The sequence below is a fragment of the Lynx rufus genome, unplaced genomic scaffold (assembly GCF_022079265.1).
Source record: "Lynx rufus isolate CCGP_SWC_20201006 ecotype Redwood Valley unplaced genomic scaffold, mLynRuf1.p SCAF_2, whole genome shotgun sequence".
Taxonomy (NCBI): domain Eukaryota; kingdom Metazoa; phylum Chordata; class Mammalia; order Carnivora; family Felidae; genus Lynx; species Lynx rufus.
In genome coordinates, this window is record NW_025814834.1 from 67,558,889 (window position 1) to 67,578,721 (window position 19,833).

The following is a 19,833-nucleotide window of genomic DNA, read 5'->3' on the forward strand; positions in this document are numbered from 1 at the left end:
ACATTGTTAACCTGAGTGTTGCTGAATGATTTTTCAACTATAAATAGTTGAGGCTGTGGGGTTGAAGCCATCTTTGTAAATATACTTTATTGTGTCCACTTTGAAAATAACTGATAGTCAAACTCTAATTTATTCCTAATGTCAGTAGGATTGATATGAAATGAATTAGCTAATTCTTCTTTATATTAACAGGTCACTTTTATGTTTTGGATGGACAAAAGGACCCTTTACTCTGTGGAAATGGCTCAGATGCAGGGTAAGAAACATCATATAAAAAATGTAGAACACTTTGAGAAAAAGCAGATAGGAAAAAAAATACAAGGGTATTCTTACATGTAGATTGTAAAGAGTAGCGCTACCTACCTAGGAAGTACCTTCTCTATGTTACTGGATTGCTATTAATTCTAAATTCACAGCCATTAAAATCACCCCTCTGGGTGAAGACCTTTTTTCCTAGAATTCCATAGTTAAGATGTACCTGATTATTACCCCAAAGTGTGAAGACCCATAGTCTTTTTTTTCTGTAAGCCCATCAGAGCTGTTTAATAAATACAGGAAAGAAAACACAATATGGGCACATTTTGATTGATAATGGGTATGTGTTGATGTGATGAGCTTTGCTGTGGCTGGAAAAGATCCAGAATATAACATGATCTTCAGGGCAAAAGCTCATTTGGCAAATTGCTTTTGAGAGAGTTGGTTGTTCTTGAAGTAGCATGTGCAAAAAAGCCAAGGGACAGATATATGTCAAAGCCATGTACAAGTTTGAATTTGTATACCTTACAGTTCTTTTGGTCACATTCTACAATAAGGGGCACTTTAATATCTTAGTCATCCTGCTGGTCTCTCATACTTAACATATTTTCCCAAGAGGATTAAAAAGTGATTTTAGGTCAGGGTATAATTTTTTTTAGAAGTGAAGGACAGCAACATTAAGTGACTCTTAAGCCACAAAACTTACACAGAACATATTTTGAGTCATCCCAGAAAATGGGAAACTTGTATGGCCATAAATATCTAAGCGCATTATTGAAAAAGTGTGTCAGTCCCAGAGATGGTGTTGACAGGGGGAGAATTGTTTTCCTGATGTTTTTCCTAACCTTTTTTTAGGAGAATGTAGTAAATAACAGCATGAATTCTAGAGTTTACATATACTTGGAATCAAACCCTAATTCTGATATTTATAAACCCTGACTTTGGAAAAATATTCTAAGCTCTCTGTATCTGAGTTTATTTATTTTTAAAATGTGGAAAGTAATATTGTCTCTTAGGGTTGTTATGGTGATTAATTAAGTAGTACACATAAAGCACTTGGATTAGCACCTGGTCTATCATGAGCATTTAGTGCATTTTAGGTATTATTATTTTATATATTATTATTGTTGTTAATATAAAAGCCTAGCTAAAACTTTAGAGAAGGTTGGATGATACATACTTTATCCCTATTAAGCCATAATTATCATTTCTCTTTATTGGGTAGTTAGTATGCATTAGGTGATTTATATGGTAAAATTGATGGCCACTATTGTTAATTGTCAAATAAAATTCTGAAGAAATCTACCTAATTTCAAGACTTCCTATAAGGCTACAGTAATCAAGACACTATGGTACCTGGGAAAGAATACATATATAGATCACTGAAACAGAAAAGAGACAGCACCCTGCCCCCCAAAACACAAAAATAGACCTACACAAATGTAGTCAACTAATTTTTGACAAAGAGGGAAATGCAGTGCAATGGAGATAGGAAAGTTTTTTTTGACAAATGGTGCTGGAACAATTGGAAATCCAAATGCAAAGAAATGAACCCAGGTGTAGATCTCACACCCTACCCAAGAACTAAATCAAAATCAATTATAGACCTAAATGTAAAATACAAAACCATAAAATGTATACAAGAAAGCATAGAATAAAATCTACATGACTTCAGATTTAGTGATAAGTTTTAAACACCAATAACAGAATCCATGAAAGAACAAATTGATTAATTTGGACTTAATTAGAATTAAAATTTTCTGCTCTGCAGAGACACTATAAAGGGAATGAAAAAACAAGCTATAATTGGAAGAAAATATTTGCAAAACATGTATCTGAAAAAAAGACTCATATCCAAAATATACAAAGAAAGTACTCTTAAAACTCAACAACAACAGAAAAAACCCAAATAACTCAATTTAAAAGCAGGCAAAAATCTGGACACCCTATAAAAGAATATATACAGAAGTCTAATAAGGATATATAAAGATGCTAAACAACATTTGTCATTGGGGAATTGAAAATTAAAACAAAAATGAGTTACTACTATATATTATATACCTATTAGAATGGTTAAAAATCCAAAAAAAACCTGGCAATACAAATTGCAGAACAACAAGATGGATGCAGAACAATAAGAATTCTCATTCATCGCTGGTGGGAATGCAAAACAGTACAGCCACTTTGCAAGACAATCTGGCAGTTTCTTACAAAATAAACACAGTCTAACCATATGATCCAGCAATTGCCCTACTAGATATTTAGCCAATTAAATTGAAATTTATGTCTACACAAAAACATTCATGTGAATATTTATAACAGTTGTATTCATAATCACAAGAAACTGGGAAGCCTTGGTGGTTTAGTGGTTAAGCATCCAACTTTTGATTTCAGCTCAGGTCATGATCTCACAGTTCATGACATTGATCTCCATATCAGGTTCCAAGCTGCATGGAGCTTGCTTGGGATTCTCTCTCGCCCTCTTTTTCTGCCCCTGCCCTGCTCATACACATGCACACATGCTCGCTCTCTCTCTCTCTCTCTCTCTCTCTCTCTCTCTCAAAATAAATAAACTTAAAAAAAACCCAAAAAACTGGAAGCAATCAAGATGTCCTTTAACAGGTGAATGGATAACTGTGCTGTATTCATCCAGTGAAATATTACTCAGTGATAAAAAAGAAAATGAGCTATCAAGCCACAAAAAGACATTGAGAACCTTAAATACATATTAATACATGAAAAAAGCCATATAAACAAAGCTATATTCGTCTAATTCCAATTACATGACATTATGGAAAAGATCACAATAGAAATGATTTAAAAAATCAGATTTTCAAAGGTTTGGGGTGGGTTGACTGGGTGATACACGCAGAATTTTTTAGGGTGGAGAAATTTCTTCATGATTCTGTAATGATGAACACAAGCATCTGTCAAAACCCACAGAACTTTACAGTACAATGAGTTAACACTCTATGCAAATTAAAAAAATAATTTGTCAGTTTGGGTATCTCCGGTTGAAATACAGAATGTGACAAAGGGATATAAATATATTTAAAATGTATAAAAAAAAAACTCAAGGAAGGAGTGGGAGAATAAGTACCTATCTAAGCAACTTTGGAAATGAGTGGAGTCTGTAAGACAAAGGCAAAAACCCTGTACTCTAGTTAATAAAGTTGTTTCCCATGTTAGTATGGATTAACAGTCCTGAAACAACTTTGCATGTGTACTGGTATTGAACAGCTAAGCATATAGATAGCGGATGATGGAAGCAGCCATTTTTTTTTATCTTTCCATTTATTTAAATTCAAGTTAGTTACCATATAGTGTAGCATTGGTTTCAGGAGTAGAACCCAGTGATTCACCACTTACATATAACACCCAGTGCTCATCCCAACAAGTGTCTTCCTCAATGCCCATCATCCATTTAGTCCATCCCCCCATCTACCTCCCATCTAGCAATCCCTAGTTTGTTCTCTGTATTTAAGAGTCTCTTATGGTTTGCCTCCCTACCTGTTTTTATCTTATTTTTCCTTCCTTTCCTCTATGTTCATCTGTTGTGTTTCTTAAATTCCACATCAGTGAAATCATATATATTTGTCTTTCTCTGGCTGACTTATTTTGCTTAGCATTATACCCTCTAGTTCCACCCACATTTTTGCAAATGGCAAGATTTCATTCTTTTTTTTTTTTTTTAATTTTTTTTTTCAACGTTTATTTATTTTTGGGACAGAGAGAGACAGAGCATGAACGGGGGAGGGACAGAGAGAGAGGGAGACACAGAATCAGAAACAGGCTCCAGGCTCTGAGCCATCAGCCCAGAGCCTGACGCGGGGCTCGAACTCACGGACCGCGAGATCGTGACCTGGCTGAAGTCGGACGCTTAACCGACTGCGCCACCCAGGCGCCCAAGATTTCATTCTTTTTGATTGCTGAGTATTTCATTGTGTATATGTACCACATCTTTATCCATTCGTCAGTCGATGGACATTTGGGCTCTTTCCATAATTTGGCTATTGTTGATAGTACTGCTATCAACATTGGGGTGCGTGTGCCCCTTCCAATCAGCAGTTCTGTATCCTTTGGATAAATACCTAGTAGTGCAATTGCTGTATTTTAGGGTAGTTCTATTTTTAATTTTTTTGAGGAACCTCCATACTGTTTTCCAGAGTTGCTGTACCAGTTTGCTTCCCCACCAGCAGTGTGAAAGGGCTTCCCTTTCTCCACATCCTCGCCAACATCTGTTGTTGCCTGAGTTGGTAACTTTAGCTATTCTGACAGGTGTGAGATGGTATCTCACTGTGGTTTTGATTTGTGTTTCCCTGATGATGAGTGATGTTAAACATCTTTTCATGTGTCTGTTGGCCATCTGGATGTCTTCTTTGGAAAAATATAAATTCATGTCTTCTGCCCATTTCTTCACTGGATTATTTGTTTTTGGTGTGTTGAGTTTGGTAAGTTCTTTATAGATTTTAGATACTAGCCCTTTATCAGATATGTCATTTGCAAGTATCTTCTCACATTCTGTTGGTTGCCTTTTAGTTTTGTTGATTGTTTCCTTTGCTGTGTGGAAGTTTTTTATTTTGATGAGGTCCCAATAGTTCATTTTTGCTTTTATTTCCTTTGCCTCCAGAGACATGTCTAGTAAGAAGTTGCTGCAACCAAGATCAAAGAGGTTGCTTCCTGCTTTCTCCTGTAGGATTTTGATGGCTTCCTGTGTCACATTTAGGCCTTTCATCCATTTTGAATTTATTTTTGTGTATGGTGTAAGATAGTGGTCCAGTTTCATTCTTGTGCATGTCATTTATCCAGTTTTCCCAGCATCATTTTCTGAAGAGGCTGTCTTTTTTCCATTCGATAATCCTTTCTTGCTCAAAGATTAGTTGGCTATACATTTGTGGATCCACTTCTGGGTTCTCTATTCTGTTCCATTCATCTGTGTCTGTTTTTGTGCCAGCACCATTACTATCTTGATAATTACAGCTTTGTAATACAACTTAAGGTCTGGAATTGTGATGCTTCCAGCTTTGGCTTTCTTTTTAACATTACGTTGTCTATTTGGGGTCTTTTCTGGTTCCAAACAAATTTTAGGGATTGTTTGTTCTAGCTCTATGAAGAATGCTGGTGTTATTTTGAGAATCTACACATTTTGAATGTGTAGATTGCTTTGGGTAGTATGGACATTTTAACATCAGTTGTTCTTCCAATCCATGAGCATGAAATGTTTGCCCTGGTTTCTAGTACCGTTCTCCAATCAAAGACAAGGTCTTCTTGGACAAATGGCCAATGCTAGAGCAGGAAATATGAGTCTGTGGCATCTTGCAGTGCCACAAAGTTAGAAAGTGCTAAAAAAGACAAAAACAAGACACACAGAATTATGAGGTTAAATCAAAGAGAAGTAGTCAATGAAGTCAATGAAAAAGCTTTCAATGACCAAAACTGGAACAATTTAAGCAACAAATTATATAAAACAAATTAGAATTCAAAGTGAAAATTAGTATTATAAGTAAATACTCATATAAACAAGTGATTGAATACCCATTCATCAGTCAGTGGACACTGGGCTTCTTATATAATTTGGCTATTGTTGATAATGCTGCTATAAACATTGAGGTGCATGTGCCTCTTTGAATCAGTATTTTTATATCCTTTGGGTAAATACGTAGTAGTGCAATTGCTGGATTATAGGAGAGTTCTTTTTTAACTTTTTGAGTAACTTCCACACTGTTTTCCACAGTGGCTGCACCAGTTTGCATTCCCATCAACAGTGTAAGAGGGTTCTTTCTCTGCTTCCTCACCAACACCTGTTGTTTCCCGTGTTGTTAATTTTAGCCATTCTAACAGGTGTGAGGTGATATCTCGTTGGAGTTCTGATTTGTATCTCCCTGATGGTGAGCGATGTTGAACAGCTTTTCATGACTGTTAGCCATCTGGACGTCTTTTTTGGAAAAATGTCTATTCATGTCTTCTGCCCATTTCTTAACTAGGTTATTTGTTTTTTGAGTGTTGAGTTTGGAAAGTTCCTTAGGGATTTTGGATACTAACGCTTTATCAGATATGTCATTTGCCAGTACCCTCTCCCATTCCGTAGGTTGCCTTTCAGTTTTGTTGATTGTTTCCTTTGCTGTGCAGAAGCTTTTTATCTTGATGAGGTCCCAATAGTACATTTTTTTTCTCATTTCCCTTGCTCTGGAGATGCATTTAGTAAGAAGTTACTATGGCTGGTGTCAGACAACATAGATGGAGCTAGACTATATTACCCTAAGCAAAATAAGTCAGTCAGAAAAAGACAAATACCACATAATTTCACTTATATGTGGAATTTAAGAAATGAAACAGATGAACATATAAGGAAAAAGAGAGAGACAAACCATGAAACAGACTCTTAGCTACAGAGAACAAACAGGGTTGCTGATGGGAGGTGGGCAGAGGATGGGTTAAAAGGGTGGTGGGTATTAAGGAGGGCACTGGTGATGAGCACTGAGTGTTGTATGTAAGTGATGAATCACTAAATTCTACTTCTGAAACTAATATTATACTATATGTTAACTAACTAGAATTTAAATAAAAACTTGAAATTAAAAAAAGAAATTATTGAATAAATACATAAATGAGAGGTAATAGACAAATCCCCCATGCAGAAGAATTCCAAACAATTTATGTACCTACTCTGCTCTTAAGAAGATGGATCATAACTCCCTGTTCCTGATGTGTGGGCTGCACATTGTGACTTCATTACAAAGAGCGCACTATGGGGGAAAAAAAGAGTAAATTTACAGTGGAGAAACTTGACAAACACTACCTCCAGTCAGGTGATGAAAGTTAGTGTCGACAATGATAAGTCATATCGATAGTATGTACCCTTGATATGATAGGACAATAATAATATTGTACCTCTGTGGTCTTCTTTCCAAAAATCCATAACCCCAATCTCATCATGAGAACAACAACATCAGACAAATACCAATTGAAAGAAATTCTTCCAAATACCCAAAAGTATTCCTCAAAACTATGAAAGTAATCAGAAACAAGGAAAGTCTTAGGAACTTTCTCAGAGGAGCCTCAAGTGACATGATGACTAAATAGAACATGGAATCCTGAATGGGATCCTGGAATATAAAAAGGATATTAGGGGAAAAAACCTGAGAAAATCTGAATGAAACATTGGCTTTGGCTAATAATAATGTATCAGTATTAGTTAAAATGTACCATATCAACATAGGATGTTAATAATAGGGGAAACTGGGCATATTTGGGAAGTCACTGTGCCCTCTTTGTAATTGTTCTGTAAATCTCAAGTTATTCTAAAATATAAGTTTTATTTTATAAAATTCTATAGAAGTGGCTAATGAAGCAGCTCATTAAGTGGTTCCCTACTGGCCCTTCTGGCCTTTCATTTTAAATAATTGATTCTTGCTTGACACTTTGTAAAGAGCAGGAGACTAATGATGTTAGAGGCAAAAGTGTGTGGTTGCTGCCTCTTTGCCATTCTAAGTGTCTGTAAATCTGACTCCTTGCATCCAAATTTTCTATTGGTTTTCCTAATAAATTTCATATAATAACAGTATCACTGTATGCAATTACTGAAAGTGCTCTACAAATACAGGCAAGAAAATTCATCATAGACAGCAACTCTGGGTTTTGACAAGTCCTTTATATCAACATCAATTGAAATAACTATAATGGCTATGCTGACCTTAGCTCCAATTCTCTCTCTTATAGCCAGTGTCCAGAAGGATACATCTGTGTGAAGGCTGGTCGAAACCCCAACTATGGATACACAAGCTTTGATACCTTTAGTTGGGCTTTCTTGTCTCTATTTCGACTCATGACTCAAGACTACTGGGAGAATCTTTACCAGTTGGTAAGTGTCTTAGTCCATTGGGGCTGCTGCAACAATATACCACAGACTGGGTAGCTTATAAATAACAGAATTTTATTGCTCACAGTTCTGGAGACTGGGAAGTTTAAGAACAAGACACCAGCATGGCTCCATTCTGGCAAGAGCCCCTTTCTGGTTCATAAACTGATTCCTTCTCACTGTGTCATCATCTCTCTGGAGGCTCTTTTTTTCAGGCACTAATCCCATTCATGATAGCTCTACCTTCAAAACCTCCCAAAGGCCCCCACCTTCTAATACTATCACCTTGGACATTAGGATTTAAAGTTAGGAATTTTGGGGGGACATAAGCATTCAGGCCGTAGGAGTAAGGTTCAAATCAACATGTGTGGGATTTAATTTTATGAACATATATGAACTGAAAAATATCAATACTTGTTAGTAACACACTAGAATACAGAGGAGGGTCCAGTACAGCAAGTTTGCCTAGAATCCCAATTGTTCATTCAGTCAGTACATGTACAGTAAGGACTTTTTATATCAAGGACATTTCGCTAGGAACTATAGAAGATGCAAATAATGTTCAAGGCTTTGAGTTCATAATCTAGTTATAGATATAAAAGGAACACGTGAAAATATTTAAAAGCTCAATGCTCACTTTTTCTTTCTTTCTTTATTTAAATTCAAGTTAGTTAACACACAGTGTAGTATTCGTTTCAGGAGAACTGTGATTCATCACTTACATATAACACGCAGTCCTCATACCAACAAGTGCCTTCCTCAATGCCCATCACCCATTTAGCCCATCCGCCCCATCCCCCTCCCCTCCAGCAACCCTTAGTTTGTTCTCTGTATTTAAGAGTCTCTTATGGTTTGCCTCCCCCTCTGTTTTTATCTTATGTTTCCTTCCTTTCCCCTATAGTGAAAGATAAATATCATATGATTTCACTTATATGTGGAATTTAAGAAACACAACAGAATCAATGTTCGTTTTAACACCAAACAAATCTTGGTCAAAATACAGGATGATAAAAAGTATTCATCTCCTCACTATCTAATTATGGAAATAAAATCTTTACCTGGGACATTATATAAAATACTGATGAAATTACCCTTTGTTTCCTCTAGACGTTACGTGCTGCTGGAAAAACCTACATGATATTTTTTGTCCTGGTGATTTTCTTGGGATCTTTTTATTTGGTGAATTTGATACTGGCTGTGGTGGCCATGGCCTATGAGGAACAGAATCAGGCCACCTTGGAAGAGGCAGAACAGAAAGAGGCTGAATTTCAGCAAATGCTTGAACAGCTTAAAAAACAACAGGAAGAAGCTCAGGTACTAAGTGATAAAGTTTCATGGTTACTGTTGTTATTTTTTTATTGTAAATTTTAAGTAGGAATATTGTTGTGCACAGAGGTCAAACTGGAACTGGCTTTTCATTTGGTATACAAGCACTGTCATTAGAAAAGGGAAAGCTGGGGCACCTGGGTGGCCCAGTTGGTTAAGCATGACCTGACTTTGGCTCAGGTCATGATCTCATCATGTTCCAGGAGTTTGAGCCCCATGTTGGGCTCTGTGCTGACAGCTCAGAACTTGGAGCCTGCTTTGGAGTCTGTGTCTCCCTCTCTCTCTGCCCCTCCCCTGCTCACACTTTGTCTCTCTCTCTTAAAAATAAATAAACATAATTTAAAAAAAAAGAGAGAGAGATAAAGCTATTCAAACCTAAAATTGTTTCTCAAGTTGGAATCAAAGGAACATTATCTATAGAAATTAGCTTGGGGTAGAAAACACAGTTGGGAGAAGGTTAACTATGAAAGTGTCTCATGAAACCTGAGAGAGGAATCTGATATTCAGTTTAATGTGAAAAGATATATAACTGGTATTTCCAACTATTCATGTTTCACTCCTAATTATAACATTTGAGGGTTTATTCTAAAGTTAATTGAGCTCAAATGTTAACAAGAGAACTTTATGTATACCTACTTTTAACCATTCTTTGGGGTTTCTGTAGCTTAAAATGTGTTTTCTACAGCCCCTATCAGGATATCACGAAAGCATCTGCATTAGATTCCAACTTTAAATTCTCATTAATATTAAAAGGCTATTTGAACACAGGTCATGGTGAATGGGGTATTCATGTCTTGAGGGAACAGACAGAAGAACAGTATTGGCTTAAAAGAAAATCATAGGAAGACAGTAAATTCTGATTCAGGGCAGTGAAACTTACAGTTCCTCCACATTTTTGCCAATATTTGGTATGGTCAGTCTTACTAGCCATTCTACTAAGTCCTTCACTGTTTTATTCTGCATTTTCTTAATGATTAATGATGTTGAGCATATTTTCATGTTATTTTCTGTCTATGTATCTTCTTTATGAAGTGGATGTTTAAATCATTTGCCCATTTGTTTTTTAAACTGGGTTTTTTGTTTTCTTGAGTTTTTAGTCTTTATATATCCTCAAAATAAGTCCTTTAGTCTTCAATGATATATATACTTTGCAAATATTTTCTCCTAGTCTGTAATTTACTTTTCATTCTTCTAATAATATTTTTAGGATAAAAGTTAAACTTTGATGAAATATACTTTACCAAGCCTTTTTTGTTTGTTAGGTCATGTTTTGGCATTGTATCTAACACATTTTTGCCAAATTAACATCATACAGATTTTCCATTTTTTCTTCTAGAAGCTTTATAGTTTCATGTCCTATATTTAGGTCAATGATCCATCTTAAGTTAATTTTTGTGTAAGGTGTAATTTATATGTTGAGATTTTTCTTTTGCATATGTATATCTAATTACTATAGCACCATTTGTTGAACAAAATATCTTTCTCCACTAAACTGCGTTTGAACTTTTGTCAAAAATCAGTTGTCCAGATGTGAATGTGTCTATTTCTGGATTTTGTTCTGTTCAATTGATTTGTTTCTCTTTATACCAATACACATTTTTATTACCACAGCTATTTAATAAGTCTTGAAATTAGACAGTTATAGCTCTCCAACTTTCTTTTTCATAGCTGTTTTAACTATTCTAAGCCCTTTGTAAATTTATATGGGTTTTAGAATCACCTTGTCAATTTCAGTTACATTAATTTCTGTTGCTATGTCTTCAAGTTCATCATCTTTTCTTCTGTAATGTCTGATGTGTCATTAATCCTATCCAGTGCCTTTTTCAACTCAGTTTATGCCATTTTCATCTCTAAAACATTGATCTGCATCTCTTTCATATTTCCCATGTCTTTAACATTTTGAACAGACACAATATAGTTATAATAACTGTTTAAAGTCCTTGTCTGCTAATTCTAAATCTGTATCAGATCTTAGTTGGTTTTAATTATTTTTTTTCTTCATTACTGTTCATGTATAACTGATTTTTTTTTGCATTCCTAACAATTCTCAATTTAATTCCAGACACTGGTAACTTTACCTTTTTTGGGTGCTGGATATTTTTGTATTCCTAAAAAAATTCTTGATCCTTATTTGGGGACATTACTTACATTACTTATAAACAGTTTGATTCTTTTGCATCTTGAAACCTTTGAAGAGTTATTAGGTAGAAGTGGTGGAGCATCTAGTGTAAAGCAGACTATTCCCTACCACTGAGCGAAGATCCTTTTAAATAGTATCCAATGCCCCATTAACGCAGTGTCTTCAAAACCACTGTTACATGTATTTTGTCTGTTTTAGTGGTTATTGCAGGAGGGAGAGCAAATCCCTATTACCATATCTTAGCCAGAAGCAGAAGTCCAAATAACTTTTGTACATAGTGACTTTTTGATATATATAGTGATTTTTTTTTTCAGACGGATGGTTCTAGGTATTTAAAGCATTATTTGAATGACAGCAGATCTTTGAATTTGTAGATTCAAAATTTAAGTTCTTAATAATTCTGAGTTACTTTGAAGATGCACAACATATAGCACTAAGTCCTTTTTTTGAGGCTTTTTTTTTTTGGTGGGACAGGGATTTGACAATGATTGTTTAGCTGGTTACCCAAACCAACAATTTTCTTAGCATTTGTTGAACATGCTGGCTTTACTATTTTCATCTTACCATTGGGTACAGAGTAGTATCATTGTTATATTTATTGATTTTACAAAAAAAGCTAAAAAACAAGTTTGATGACACTTGAAAATCTTATGAAAATATACCTCATGGTTGGCAGAAAGTTCTACTACATTTCAAGTACTTAAGAGTTTACTTCAGATCACTGTAAATAAAACCCATTTATAAGATAATGAAATGCATTATCTATTTACAGGGCTAATTATTTATCTCAAGGTTTAAATAAATATTATAGGAGGTAGTATTTGTAGATTTTATGTAAATGTATCTTAAAGAATTGGATTATTATAGTATCATTTATAAAAACAGACAAAGCAATGTGCTTGAAAATACTACACAGATACATAGTACAGGAGTAAGAATGCATTGTGAAATTCTACCATTTTAGGGTAAAATATGGCATCAATTAAAAGAGTATAATCTTTTAAAGTTAGAAGTGAAAGTGTATAATGTGTATTAGAAGTTTAAAGAATCTAATTATCTGACCTAATTAGGTCAATTAAAAAATGTCCATTCTTTTCACTTAAGTGTCAGTTATTGGATTCCAGTGAACAAATGATGATTTGATAGCTTCATGCATATAAAAATTTAAACTGATTCTAGGGTAACTAATCCCAGTATTTTAATAGGGACTAGGATGGCACAGTACCAATCCAATATTACTTCCTTATTGAGAGTAGAGGTAACAATGCCCAGATAATAGCCAGTGTTGAAACACAGGAAGGGGTTGGAGGCAGACACAGAGGGAGACATAGTCTACCCATGAGATCATTGGTGCTCCACTGTAAACTTGCATCTTGCTAATCACCAGTGACTCTTCAAATTTACCATTTAGTCAATGACTTCATGAAGCCTAGCATCACTTCTGTTTTCATTTAGTATCTGTTGAAGGACCTCCTAGTGCTAGTCATTGTTTAGACATGAAAAAGTAATGTAGTAAGCTCAGTGAACTCACAAATCAAGTATAACTTTAAAAGATCATGAAAGACAAAACACAACAACAACAAAAAGATTTATCCTAAGTCACCATAACTATTTGGCAGTTAACTTGTGATCTTTAAATGTCTAATAGTGCCCCATACAACACATCCCATAACAATGTATATTGATCTGATAGGAAAAATTTAATAGTAAACTTTGGGGCAAAATTAGAAATAGTGGTATTTAAGAGATCCAAAATAATTAGAGGTAAAATTGAAACAGGTATAGTTAATGTCTTGTAATTTTAATGGGTTTTTAAACCTGGATTTATGTCTTTAATTTTTTTTAAGTTTATTTATCCATTTTGAGAGAGAGAGGTAGGCAGGGAGGGGTAGAGAAAGGATCCCAAGTGCAGAGCCTGATGTAGGGCTCAAACTCACAAACAGCAAGACCATGACCTAAGCTGAAATCAAGAGTTGGACGCTTAACTCACTGAGCCACCCAGACACCCCCAAACTGGATTTATGTTTATTTTTTTTAAATATATGAAATTTATTGTCAAATTGGTTTCCAGACAACACCCAGCGCTCATCCCATCAGGTGCCCTCCTCAATACCCATCACCCACCCTCCCTTCCCTCCCACCCCACATCAGCCCTCAGTTTGTTCTCAGTTTTTAAGAGTCTCTTATGCTGGGTTTATGTTTAAAGTGAAGTATAATTACAAGCAGCCATGTGGCTTTATTTTTTAAGGACTGTGTGTATACAGTGAGTTATATACGCTAAATCACACAGAAAGGTTATAAGAAGAACTGAATGTTACTCCTTGAGTAAATATTAAGCATATATTTGTTATTTGTTATAGGAGGAATTCATCAATGCAATACTCTCAATCTAAGTAAGCAGGACATTGGTCTTGTCACAGAGATGGGTAGAAACAGGTACACAGACATGAGAGGTGACAGGAAACATCTGCCTTTGAGGGAATCGGCAAATCACTGGCAGTGGAACAAGTGACAGATTTGAGTTGATGAGTGACACAGAAAATGTGTTGTGTCGGGAGGTTACTGTTGTTGCCTTAGAAATGCTTTAGTTTTGAGTTATTTGAACTGTTATCCAGAATACGTAGGGAAATCATGTCTTATGCAAAACAAATTCCGGAAGTGATTTAAATGAACATGAGTTTCAGGATTATGACAAAGGAATATTACCACCACTTCCTTTATTTCTAACTGCAAACAAGTCAATAAATGATTAACACTGTGTGTTGCACTGTGTTACTGTGTATGCAAAGTGGAAAGGAGAATTAAAGACTTTATTTGGATAAAAATAAATATATGTATATTCATTAGTTCAACAAATGCTGTATATTATGTACCTCCTATGTATCAACTACTAAGCAACTCTAACTTGCTACAAATAAGTGCTTCGTTTATTCACTTTATTTTATATATATTTACATTGGACTCATTCATATTTACAAAGGGCCCTTAATATTTCTCATCTTCCATTACTAATGATATTAGAAGTGATACTAAAATCAAGAATCCAATAAAAAAATCTGGCTCTCTGACACTATGTAATTTTATAAATACCCAAACTCTGAATTACTGTTCCATTAAATTGCTAGACAATGACTTATACTGAGTCTTAGATCTAGGTTTCCATAATGAATATACTATTCAATATAAACAAAAATCTGTTTTACATTTTACATACATTTTACATTGCTTAGCCCAACACACATATTTAATTCTATATGGAGTACTATCATTCCTATCCCTGGGATCATGATAATCCTAGAATATTTGTATTATACCACCTTTAATTTTAAGCCTTTCTTTTTCTTTTTAATTATTTGCAGTTGAGATGAGATTTAGAAATAGAAGTTATTTTGGAGGCTTTGCTTCTCTTCAGGAAGGAAAAAACAAAAAGCATGTGTTATCAAATTCATTTTAAATTGTTTTATCTTCTTTCCTAAAATGTGTTTCTGTTATACAGACCATCGTGACACATAGTCTTTTAGGAGATCTTCAAAATCCAAGTCTAAATATGATGTGTTGTTCTTTTCCCACCCTTACCCCAGTGTCTAAGACAATTGACAGCTTAATACCTTTTTTGTCTTTATTCACCAAACATTTACTGGACACTTTTTATGTCAGGTGGCATAATAGGCAATGTGCACAAACACATATGACTAAATTCTTATCTAGCATTTATCTAGTAGAGAAGATAGGATAGAACAAAATGAGTGGCTAAATTAGAGTTGTTTGTATTCAGTAATGACATATGTAAAAAGTTGAACCAACATTCTTATAATTTAATCATTTCCACTTCTGTGATTATATTTAAAAACAAGAATATACTTAATGAGAACTCAGCTTTGATATGCACCATATCGCTGTTTCATATTCTCTCTAGTCATGGCTAAATCATTTCCACTCTTATGTGGATCCTGAGAAACTTAACAGGAACCCATGGGGGAGGGGAAGGAACAAAAAAAAAAGAGGTTAGAGTGGGAGAGAGCCAAAGCATAAGAGACTGTTAAAAACTGAGAACAAACTGAGGGTTGATGGGGGGTGGGAGGGAGGGGCGGGTGGGTGATGGGTATTGAGGAGGGCACCTTTTGGGATGAGCACTGGGTGTTGTATGGAAACCAATTTGTCAATAAACTTCATAAAAAAAAAATACTATTCATATAAATGAAATTACAACACATTTGTCATGTGTCATCTTAGAGCTGGTTGTTTCTTTAGTATATACAGAAATTCAAAACAACTAAGTATACTTAGTGCTGAAACAAAAAAAGAAAATATTTGAAGATCTAATAATCCCTTGAATGATCATTTCAGACATTTACTGATTGCTATGTTAATCACTTATTATTTATAATAACAATAAATAATATATAAACATTAAAAAATTTAAAACTAAAAGTGCTATGTAATAAATTAGTCATGTTAATCTCAGTTCACCCTAGGGATGTGAACTATAGTACTGAATATAATTCAAATGAAGGAAGAGGTCAAACTTGCCAATATATTCCCACTCTTTTTATCTGGTGGTAAAGCAGTAGGCACTTCAAATGATTTGAGTTCATCACCAAAGGAAAAGAAACGATCTTAGTCCTAGATTTAGAAGGAAAAAATATCACTCAGTTGTTCACAGTCACATGTGGGAAGAACAAGTCTGTGGATGGAATTGGAATAGTAATCAGATCAGCAACCACCGCAAAGTGAACATTTGCTTTTAAAATGTAGAAGATATTTTTAAGAGAGCAATTTTGCCTAGAAATTAAGCTAATCTCAACAGGGTTTTTTTTTTTTAAAGACTCTCCAAGAGATGTACCAAACCTGACTTTTCTTGCCTTAATGCATAGGTTACCATATTGTTTTGTACTGTTTTAAATCGTCATTATTAAGTAAACTCTCTTGTGGTAAAACACAACGAAATGACCAGAATGTTTCCATATGCTTAATAGTCTTACATGGCAATGTGTGTACCACAGTCAACTGTTTCCAAAATGACTTGTTATAAACAGTGCCTGGCTTTGTCTCAAACAGGCAGTTGCAGCCGCATCAGCTGCTTCAAGAGATTTCAGTGGAATAGGTGGGTTAGGAGAGCTCCTGGAAAGTTCTTCAGAAGCATCGAAGTTAAGTTCCAAAAGTGCTAAGGAGTGGAGGAACCGACGGAAAAAAAGAAGACAGAGGGAACATCTTGAAGGAAACAACAAAGGAGAGGGAGACAGGTTTCCCAAATCAGAATCTGAGGACAGTGTCAAAAGAAGAAGCTTTCTTTTCTCCATGGATGGAAATCGACTGACTAGCGACAAGAAATTCTACTCCCCTCATCAGGTATGGTTTTCTATGAAGTGTTCCATTTGTTTTGTCATTGCTATTGCTTTGTATTTACTGATTTTGGCATATTTTTATAATATCTCATATAAATGAGGGACAGGGAACTAACATTTAATGGTTATTTAATTTGTATCATAAGTTGTCTTTAAAAGACTTTTATTAAACCATTGATAACTTTTAAGGTAATCAGCTTTACACATGCACTAATTTGAGACCCTGTTTCTTAATCTCCTCTTTTTGGGGGGTGAGGGTATGTAACCCACCTATCAAATTTTTCTCTTCAGTGAGAGTTTTGCAATCTCTTGTTTACCTTTTTCATTTTGAGACCTCAAATGAACTTACTATCTTTGCATATGGGTGTCTCCTTTTATTTTTTGAGGTTCTCACTGCAACATATGTATGAATTTTGAAAAGAAATGTTACTGGATTTTGCCTTATTCTTTTGATACGAGAACTGTGCTGTCATAAGTCTCCATTATGCTGACATGGTGTTGCTCTATGAAACATTAGAATGAAATGACCTAAGTGCTCTTGGAAGAGACCTAAATTGAAGACAGTATATGTTTGCTCTGATTTAATATGAACTACACAATTCTGCAGCATATCTTCAAGCCAATGAGGGAAAGTAGTTTTAAATCTTTGTTAATACATTTTATGGGTTGCATAATGTAAAGAGTAAATAATTATGAAATCTGTGATAAGTACAGTATGGCTTTGAACATTATTTGGTTCCTCTAGAATTTCATGTGCCATGAATCATTAACTCTTATAATCATATTAATCTGGGTCAGAATTATACCTTAAAAATAATGTTTTAGGGGGCATTATATAATTGAGATAAAGCAAAAAACTCTGTATCAACCAAGAGGTATGACATCTTTCTTATAAAGAACAAAAACTTTTATAAAAATTAGAAGGATAAGCACAAAATTCAATACAGTGTTTAGTTATTGGCTGACAGGAAAGGGCATATGCAAGTCATCAATGGGTGTTTATTTTTTAATTTATATTGAAGATGTAAATAAAATAAAAAATAAATCGATAATAAACTCCATGTTAATAACTTGAATTCTCTTAGTAGAACAAAATAGATGTGCACACACAAAAAGTTAAAAGATAAAAATCATTTTCCTTCAGATAATGTCAGTACCAAGAGATCCAATTATTGTCTTGCATAATACAAATAGAAAGTATGGTTTTATATCAGCACAACGCATTTGGGATTAACTGGAAGCTCTATTTGTCTATTTCTGTGACCAGATTTTTTTTTTGCTTAAACTGTCACCCTTGATATTTTAGCATTATTAAGACTATTAGGAGTCATTAGGATTAGGATTATTTGACACTAACATAATGATTGACGTCACAGAAGCTTGTGTTCATATGTCAACTCCAAGTGAGTTCTGTGACCTTTCTAGTCACTTGTACTATGTTCAATTTCCGTAAAAGAGGGTAATGATGTCTACCTTAAAGAGTTGTGTGAGATTAAGCACCACAGAGAAACCTTATGTGACAAATAGTAAAGCTCTTATTAAGCTGGTGAATTATTCAAAATGAGGGAACTTTCGAGTAGTTTCAATAATCGCAAATGTATATGCATAGTAGCAGTATTTATGTGAGCACATTTATATGTTTTTAAAAACAGTATTACTTCCATCATTGTTTCATCACCGTGCTCAAAGATAAACTGCGGATTAGTTCATTCAGCCAATCAACAAATATTTTTTAACCACCCGTTAAGTGGCAGAAATAGTTCTAGGTAATGAAAATACTTCAGTGAATGAATACAATTCACTGACTTCATGGAAATTTATACTAAAGAAGAAGACAGACAATATGTGAGATAAGTTATACACTGTGTTAGAAGGTGATAAGTGCTATGGGGAAAAAAAAGTAAATCACGAAAAAGGGATCAGGAGCACTAACTTGATGTAAAAATTGTAAATAGGGTGGTTTGGGATGCTCTCACTGTAAAGGAGACATTTCAGCAAAGATTTTAAGGAGGCAAGAAAAGGGACTATCTCATTAAAGAGCATCCCAGACTCGTGGAAGAGCCAAGTGTAAGGCCCTGGCATGGCAGTATGCCTGGAATGCTCAAGGAGCATCTGTGAGCCTGTGTTGAGTGAACCACGGAGAGGCAATAGCAGAGGGAAGTTGGGGAACATCCAGAATTTTAATACTCAAAACAGAATCAGTATATACACATGCTATATATAATTTATTTTCCAGTATTTATAGATACAGGGATAGTAGGTAGGTAGATAAATAGGTAGGGAGATAGATAAATGGATAGATACATGGGAGAGATTTTAAAAGTAAAAGAAAGATCCTATTAACATTGATAATTTACATATTCCAGTAAAGACAGACAGGGAGCATTAACAAAACTCACAAGCAAAAATATACCAGAAGCAGTTTACAATTTCTGGTTGTATAAACAAAAAAGGACTCTCTGATAGTAAAGAAAATCAGTGAAAGTAGTGGGAATAGGAAGCATAAAATGGACATGGCATACTGTTCAAAACAAATTTATCTTCTGAAAATGTCGAGGCAGAGAAGCCATAAATTATGGATACACTGCCCCATACTAACATAAATTTTAAATGTTTTTTTTTACATTTAGTCATTATTTTATTTTCAAATAGATAAATCATGTTCAGAGTATAACATGAAAAGGTACTTAAGGATGTACAATGGAAAGTGAATCCTCTCCAAAGATTTTAGCTATGTTGTTTGGACACACAGATGATTTATTTCAACCAGGTTTGTAGTTATAACCAAGTATAGTTGTTGATTTATTGAAAACATTGACAGGTACATATACTGAATTTGAAATGCTATTGAGTATTGCCAACACTCACTTTACATGTTCCCACTAGAACATCTTTAAATTCTCTGCATC

General features: G+C 34.6%; 1 protein-coding gene across 9 annotated transcripts in view; it reads left to right on the top strand.

Moving 5' to 3' along the window:
- Positions 1-19,833, top strand: part of LOC124515211 (sodium channel protein type 3 subunit alpha) — an 81,837-nt gene that overhangs the window by 15,003 nt on the left and 47,001 nt on the right. For 7 of the 9 annotated variants that reach the window (XM_047083878.1, XM_047083881.1, XM_047083885.1 and 4 more), the window contains exons 7-10: positions 193-256; positions 7,975-8,116; positions 9,221-9,427; positions 16,638-16,928. In XM_047083878.1, the coding sequence (XP_046939834.1) occupies positions 193-256; positions 7,975-8,116; positions 9,221-9,427; positions 16,638-16,928 (704 nt within the window). Of the gene's footprint in view, positions 1-192; positions 257-7,974; positions 8,117-9,220; positions 9,435-16,637; positions 16,929-19,833 lie in introns of all 9 variants that reach the window. The other 2 variants (XM_047083880.1, XM_047083884.1) reach the window with 1 other exon arrangement.